The 7,752-nt window shown below is 51.5% G+C and overlaps 1 protein-coding gene across 1 annotated transcript; it reads left to right on the top strand.

Annotated features, from left to right (window-relative positions):
- Positions 1–1,615: 1,615 nt before the first annotated feature.
- Positions 1,616–7,187, top strand: TNNI2 (troponin I2, fast skeletal type). The gene is made up of 8 exons (XM_015629581.2): positions 1,616–1,689; positions 3,385–3,414; positions 3,600–3,606; positions 5,354–5,395; positions 5,686–5,814; positions 6,236–6,325; positions 6,458–6,634; positions 6,942–7,187. Exons 2-8 carry the CDS (start codon positions 3,407–3,409, stop codon positions 7,038–7,040), a joined length of 552 nt encoding a protein of 183 aa, XP_015485067.1. The 5' UTR covers positions 1,616–1,689; positions 3,385–3,406; the 3' UTR covers positions 7,041–7,187.
- Positions 7,188–7,752: the final 565 nt, after the last annotated feature.

The raw sequence follows: 7,752 nt of genomic DNA, 5'->3' as shown, positions 1-7,752 counted from the left end.
TTTTTTTTCTCCCTGTGCAAGGCAGCTCCATTGAAAGCCTTCTGCTCATCCTATTACCACACCTCTACATCCACTCCTCCCATATCCTACAAACACTTCTGTTGGCCAATATTTTGTTCATGGGGTTTCTTTCTTGGAACTTCATTCTTGCACTATATCAGGCCAACACTTTCCTGTCACAAGGTGATAACCACACACTTGAAATTTTGAGCAGATCTCTTGCTGTGCTGCATGCCTGGACTCCAGGAGGTTCAGAATGCCTTCATCCCACAGAGCTGAAGGAAACTTCCTGGCTGCGGGGAATTTTGAATGAAGAACTGCCCCAGTTTTGATTCCTCCACCAAGAGCTGAGCGGCTCTCTGGAGGGGCCAGCAGAGGCCAGAATGTGTAGCTGTAGCATTTCCAAGGGACATACCCCAAGTGGACCCCACCTTGCCCACGCTGGGGGTTTCTCTCTCCTCCACCTGCTACCACAGCAAACCCCTGCAAGACACCAGCCCCATACCGAGGACATGCTCGTCCTTCAGCAGCATCTGCAGCACTACTTGCGTGGTGCTGAGGGCAGTGAAACAGGAAGCCTGCAGCAAGGGATTTGCCACTATCTATATAATGTCTGTAGGGCGCCTGGAAAAAATTGCCAGGGCCATGTCTGAATCAGCCTAAAAAACCCCAGCTGGAAGAGGAGGGAGCGCCTGGCCTGGGGGAGGAGAGCAGGAGCTGTTTGGGTCCCTGTCTCCATGGGATCCCCTACACACACGCACTACATACGCTGTGACCAGGGCTGGGGAATATTTCCAGCCACGTTTCCACCTGCTTCTCCTTCAGATCCATGGAGATATGGGTCTGGGTCATCCCACGGAGGGGATTACCCGTCTTGCTGTCAGCATGGGGCTGCTCCCTCATGCTCAGCTGCCTCTGCCCAGCCGCTGGCTGGATTTGAGGCTTAAGGCTGCCTGCACCAGATCCACAGCTTGTTTTTTTAAAAAAACTGAGTTGTGTTGAAATATTCCACACAGGGAAGAGCTGCAAGTATTTCCTGTGTGAGGGAACTAATTGAGGTTTAAAAAGCATGCTAGTGCTGGACGGCTTATTGAGGGATTGCTCTCGCATTTGCTGTCGGGCAGTGGATATTTGGGGTGCAAGCTCTTTCTTCCTTCCTGAAAGGCAGAGTTGCTCCCAAGCCCCTGAAGGCAAATTGAGTTATGCCCTTGTCCATGGATAAGCCACTCTGTGTATCCAAGGGGAAATTTTAATTAGAGGCCTTGCAGATGGATGGCTGTGTGCAGGGAGCCTGGACTCCCCACAGATTTGAAGCCATATCTATTGTGACTGGTTGGTGGCAGGAAAAGGGAGAGGAAAGCTCCCTCCTTGGCACTTCTGAGGAAAAACACCTCCCCAGCTCCTCTGGATCCCATGGGTAGAAGATGTTCTCCTCCTCCCCACCCCTCCTTCCCTGGGGGCTGCCCTCTCCTGTTCTCCTGCTGGCCTGGCCTGCCCCAGCCAAGGGAGGTGCACGGGGAACTCTTGCACATCATTGGTCTGAGAAGGTCTCCATGCCCTTAAAGAGAAGGTGGATTTTCTGCTGAGCCACCCGAGAAGCCCTTTTATACCTCCTTACTCAGCCAGCTGCCTGCGGCTCGTCTGTCCATCCTGTCCAGCCAGCACGACTCTGATTTTCTGCAGACTCGGGTGAGCCTTTTTGCATACCTCCTAATGACCCAGCTTGCTCTTAGGGAGCAATGGGGGAGCGGATTTACTTACCTGAGTATTAAGGAGATAAACACCAGGTGGGGGTGGCCTGCTGGGAGAAACAGGGGTGCTAATAACACTTTCTCCATCCTTCGCTTGTCGGAGAGGGTCTGCGCATCGGAAAGGTTCCCTCTGTCTCTTCCAGCGAGCTTTTTTCTTTATGATTGTCTGCTTTCCCCTGCCTTGGCTGGTTCTGCTCTCAGCTTGAATGGCGAGGACAAGCGGAGCCTAACGCTGACCTCCCCAGGGCCAAAGGATTCAGGATCCTTGTCTGCGGTGACTCGGCTACGCTCCCTTACTTACACCCTTCCTCCGGCTCCCTACCCGGCCCTTGCAGCGCCTTCCTCCCCAAAAACACCCTCGGACAGGCGCCGACATCCAAATTTATGGTGTCCTCCCCGCAGAACAGGTGACTGGAAGCCCACGTCGCGGGCAGCGAGCTGCAGCCTGGCGTTGTGGCCGTGGCTGCCCGGCGTCGGGGCTGGAGCGTGTGTGCGGGGCAGGGATGTCAGTGAAAATAGCCCGCGTTCCTCGGCCTCAGCCGCGCTCCGACACCTGCGGCGGCTTCTGCTCCGCAGCGCTCCGGCCTCCCGAGTCACGGGGCTGGCACCGGGGAGAGCCTGCCGTCCCAGGAGACAGCTGCAGCTCCTTCTGCAGCTCCCTGGCCATTTTTAGAAGCACTTTCCCCCCCGCTCCTCTCTGAAGTAATGTGATGGGCCTGCACATTTTCCAGGATAAAGTTTCCTTGGCCCTGCAAGCTGTGCCTCCTGCCTCGGGCGTGAGCCCCCATTAACACTTCCCCTCCTGACAGAAGTCTGCAGAGGGCTGCGTTTTGGGGCCTGGTCTGCTCTGCAAAGGACAAGCTTAAGAGATGCAAGCGGTACAGATATTGCTCTGATAGAAAAGTAAAATTCTAATTATGTGGAAATAATTTACAGCAAAGCAAAGGTGCTCTTCCATCTCTTCCTAAAACACTGTGTTGTATGTGTAAAATTTCCACTTAAAGCAAATGCAAGGAACTGTCTGGGGAATTTTTTTGTGCCTGTATCAACCACAACTTCCAACCCTGCTCTACATCACTTGTGCTGAGGTTGCTGCAACAGGCTCCCCTGTCCCACAGAATAAGTGCATATGCTGGCAGCAGCATCCTCTTAAATCCTTCCTTCCATGTCACCTGGGGTCATTGCCAGCCCTTTGCAGCCTTTGGGATATTTCTTGTTTATGAAGTGAAGTAAGGTTGGCGAAGTGAATTAAGGTTGGCAAAGTGAAGCAGTAAACTGAAAATAGTTTTTGCCTTTTCTTCCTTCATTGAATAAAATGGTTTCCTGGAGGTCAGACAAGAACCATACCTGCAGGAATCTCTGGCACAGATCTCTCTTTTTCTGGCTCAGCCCCATTTGGTCTTTTCCAGAAGTCCCTTGATGCTGAGGTTTGTGTTGCTACGAGGAGATGTTTGGCTTTCATCTACAAACTGCAACCTAGTTCCCTATATGATAAAAAATTGGTGAAGTTGGGAAATAAGAACAGACCACTTCCTCATTTTATTTTCTAGAGGAGTCTTGCTTTGTTTTTAAACCCAAGAAAGTGACCACCCGCATGAATATTTTTGAACTTTTTTTATGGTTTTCATTTCAGGTTCACAACCATCTAAACCAAGATGTCTGAGTAAGTTCCCATTTTTCTGTCTTTAATATATTGTTGGCATTTAAAAACTTCAGTTCAACTGCCAACTTTTATGCTTGTTAAGATTCTTCTGCTCGTTTCCAGTTAGGATGCTAACTAACTGCCTTTTTTTCCTTTTTCCCCTTTCTCTTCCTTCCTTTCCTTGTTCATCTGCTTTTCCTAAACAGTGAAGAGGTAAGTGTGTTTTGCTGGGGTTTTTCCTTTAGCAATGCTTGTGGCAGCAGTCCTGGCTTCACTGTTCTTCCGTAGAAAAATCAGCTGCTGGGTGTGTGGGAACAATGGCTCATGGTTATTTTCTTGCTGACTCTTCCTAGTAAACATGTGAAGGAGAAGAAAAATCCCTTTTGAAAGTATTTTTTTAATTCCCTGGCTTAGAGTCAGATGCTTTTCCCCCTTCATTCTTGCTTCCCCAGCCGGCCACGAGGTGGTGCTGGGAAGGCAATGGTCCAGAGCTGCCTCTCCTCCATCATCCATCCACCATCCTGCCCTTGGCCTAGCATCCTCTCCTCCTTCCCCACATCTAGCCCTTCATTTCTACCCACTGAGCACTGACAAATCACTTCTCAAAGGCAATCCAAGGAAACCTGGATCCAGGGGAGTGTGAGCAGGGTGGAGGTTGCATTCTTAGCAAGTTTTGCCTGGCTTCTGGAAGAGCTGGGACTGGGGGTGTCTGGAGAAATGCAGGGGAAGGTGTGGGAGGATTGTTCATGGCTTTGTCACTCCACGTTTCCTCTTAGCAAATTTCTCCATCCTTCATATCTGTTTGGCATCTCCCCATATGTCTGAAACACCAGAAGCTCCAGCTTGTTCTCACTGAGAGAAAAGAGGATGTCAGGGACACATAGAAGTACCACAAAATGGTGCTGATATCCAACATGTTCTTTTACTCCCCATCAACGCCAGACCTCCCAGAAAAATCTGGGAGGACACTCTTTGCTAAGGTACCAGCTTTCAGATGGAGAATAAGCCCTGGACTAATAGCCCTCAAGGGATCTGATTATCTGATGGTTAATAGTGTGCTGCATCTCAGAGCTAGATGGCTTTTTTTCTGATGAGCCCTCCAGCCCTCTCAGGAGGGCTTTGGCCATTTGCATATGTGAGACATGTCAGATTTTGTTACATTTCACTCTGCACATCCTTATCCACTTCCTCCTCTATGCAGCCCAGACCCACACCCAAGTGCTGCTTTCTACTCCCCGCCCCTCAGCATATCAGACCTGTTTCCCCTTGGCCAGCCCAACTCAACCATGCCCAGTCTTCTGGGTGAAATGCTCAGGAAACAGCTGAAATGCAGAAGTTGTGGGTTTTTTTTATAAGTAGGAGTCCTGTTGCTGCTGGTCCAGTATGACAAGTACAGAAGGGCAGTCAGTGGTCATGTCTGTCCTCCAGCTGTGATGAACCCCTCCTTCAGCATCACTTGTGCTGGGTCTTTTCAGCTCAAAGAAATTACACAGCCTTCATGTGTTCACCTGCCTGGTTGTCCTTGTCAGCAGTGTCAGAAGGACATGTGCCCTGGACTGCTCAGAAAGACATCCCACAGCTCCCAAGTGCCCAGAGACATGGGAGTCTTTAGCTTGAGTGCAAAGTAAAACACATCTGCATGAAGAGGAAATTAGAGAAAAGGCTAAAAGTCTCCAGAAGCCAAGTTTGAAGCTATATTTTATACATATATTTTCAAGTTCATCACCCTTGTTATCTTTTCTGGAGGGACTCTGTAGGTTTTAGCTATGTGAGGCTGGCAAAGCTGGTTTCAGCAGAGAGTCTCTTCCTTGAGTGCTGCTAATTTGGGGACCAAGTGTGTGTCAGGATGGAGCCATCTCCCTGGCAGGGCTGCAGGACTGTGGCATTGCATGGGGAAGGGCAATGGAAAGGGGAATGGGCACCTGATAACCTTCTTTTCTCTTGCTTCTTCCACTTGCAGAAAAAGAGGAGGGCAGCCACTGCCCGTCGGCAGCACCTGAAGGTACGTGGCACTGCTGTGGCTGTGTGATGTGTGTCCTGACTTTCCCATCTCCCATCCCATGCCAGCCAACTCTCAGCACTCTCCCTACTGGAAAAGGCCACATTGCATGATGTAGGGGCCTCCCACCCCACTCCTTACTGTGTCTCCATTATATCCCTTGGTTGGAAATGGTGGTATTTATGGGAACTCCCCAGGCTGCCTCTCCGTCAGGACTCCCACTCTCCTGATGACCCCCCTACCCTCCTTGCTTGCTTCCACCCTGCACTCACCCTTCTCATGCTGCCTTCCAGAGTGCTATGCTCCAGCTTGCTGTCACTGAAATAGAAAAAGAAGCAGCTGCTAAAGAAGTGGAAAAGCAAAACTACCTGGCAGAACATTGTCCTCCTCTGTCACTCCCAGGATCCATGCAGGAACTTCAGGTACAGGCTTCTTTAACTCTTTCAGTGTTGGGGCAGAATATATTTGGCGCCATCAGTCAGCCTGGTGGATCTAGGCTGGCCTTCCCACCTCGACCCTCTCCTCACCTGTGTTACCCTGGAGCCAGATAGACTGGCTGGCAGTCATCAGTCACCAGCTGGCAGCTGGCTTGAGAGGCAAGTGGGGTCTCTGCAAAAAAAAAAAAGGCATCTTGCTGGCCGGAAAGGTGTGTTTTAAATGATGTGTTGAGGCAGCATTTGCATGCAGCCAGTAGCATGGAGATTAGGAGTTGGCTGACAAGCCCCTCTTCACCTCAGTCCCATCTAGTCTTATGGACTGAGGGCTTTCAGAGCCAGAGCAGTCAGGAGAGAGGAGCTGTGTGTGGGTCCTAGCAGTCAACATACCTCTTTGCTTTCTTCCCAGGATCTGTGCAAAAAGCTTCATGCCAAGATAGAGTCAGTGGATGAGGAGAGGTATGACACAGAGGTGAAGCTACAGAAGACTACCAAGGAGGTGAGTTTCCACTGGAGCCATCTTTCAGGGGAGTCTGCAGCCCATTCCTCGTGCCTCCCTGCACTGCTTGGGTCCATCTCATGAAACCCATGCCCCGCTCTCTCTCCAACCCCCTGATTTCATCCCCCCCAGCTGGAAGACTTGAGCCAGAAACTCTTTGACCTGCGTGGCAAGTTCAAGCGGCCACCGTTGCGCAGGGTGCGCATGTCCGCTGACGCGATGCTGCGGGCCCTGCTGGGCTCCAAGCACAAGGTCTGCATGGACCTCCGAGCCAACCTGAAGCAAGTGAAGAAAGAGGACACTGAGAAGGTATCCTTCCCTCTTCCTTTTTTCCCTAACAGGAGCTGCCCTCACCCTTTAGGGCTCACACTTCCCTGTATGATAGGGTTGAGAATGACTCTTTCTCCATAATGTTCTTCTTCCTGCTCAGCATTTCATTCTCTGGCACCCATGGTGTTGAAACAGGAGGGTGCAGTTCAAGGAGATGTGTAGCATGGGTGGAACTGGGTTCCTCTAGCTGACATGGGGGTTTCCATGGGTGGACTGGTGTGGGCCCTGGGCCAGGCGGGTTCTTACGCTGGCACCATTCACACCAATGCAATCATCCCTCCTCCAGGAGAAGGATCTCCGTGATGTTGGTGACTGGAGGAAGAACATTGAGGAGAAGTCTGGAATGGAGGGCAGAAAGAAGATGTTCGAGGCTGGCGAGTCCTAAGCACCTGCATCTCCACACCTGTCCTCTCCCCTCTGTCCCTGCTGCCCCGCCGGGCTCAGGGGCACTGACCGGGTGCCATTTCTCTCTAGTTTTGTGAAGAGCTGCATCATGGCAGCAGTGATGTAAATAAAGCTTTGGTGAGAGAGGTGGGTGTTGCCTGCCTGGGTGGCCAGACCCCGACTCATGCCATGGTGCCAGCAGGGACTGCCCCACTGTGGCAGTCCTGGTGGGGATGGGGAGGCTTTGGCAGGGGCTGTGCTGAGGAGATTGGGGACCTCTCTGCTCTTGGTCCCTGTCCAAAGCTGCAGATGCTCATGCCCTTCTCCAGTGGTGAAGAGACAAAGAGATAACAATCCAAGGAGCCCCAGGAGGTGTTGCAGAACCTCAACCCATGATGGCATCAGCAGGAAGCTGTGGAAAGAGCTGAGAAGGGGGGAGAGGGGTGGCGTCTGCAGGGCAGAAGCAGACCCTTTGGCTCCAGTGGGATTTGAGAGATGTGAAGTAAGGACAACCTTGGCAGCACTTGCAGCAGCACCCTGGGACTGGTACAGTGTAGGGTGCTGTGGTTTGGAGATGATGGCTGTGGTGAGAGTGGCATGGGGAGCTGGAGGGGCAGTGGGGTTACTCCTCTCCCTGCCATGGTGGGAATGTCCATGCTGCCCACTTTTCTTTTGGGTTAGCCCAGGACTTCCAAATTTCTAGCTGCTGACAA

Source organism: Parus major, chromosome 5 (genome assembly GCF_001522545.3).
Source record: "Parus major isolate Abel chromosome 5, Parus_major1.1, whole genome shotgun sequence".
Lineage (NCBI taxonomy): Eukaryota > Metazoa > Chordata > Aves > Passeriformes > Paridae > Parus > Parus major.
This window is presented reverse-complemented; position numbering and strand designations above follow the sequence as displayed.

Excerpts from the sequence above, each read along its gene's own strand:
- TNNI2 (XM_015629581.2), top strand. Across the intron at positions 5,815-6,235 it reads GATCCATGCAGGAACTTCAG|GATCTGTGCAAAAAGCTTCA; the intron begins GTACAGGCTTCT and ends CTTTCTTCCCAG. Across the intron at positions 6,326-6,457 it reads TACAGAAGACTACCAAGGAG|CTGGAAGACTTGAGCCAGAA; the intron begins GTGAGTTTCCAC and ends CATCCCCCCCAG.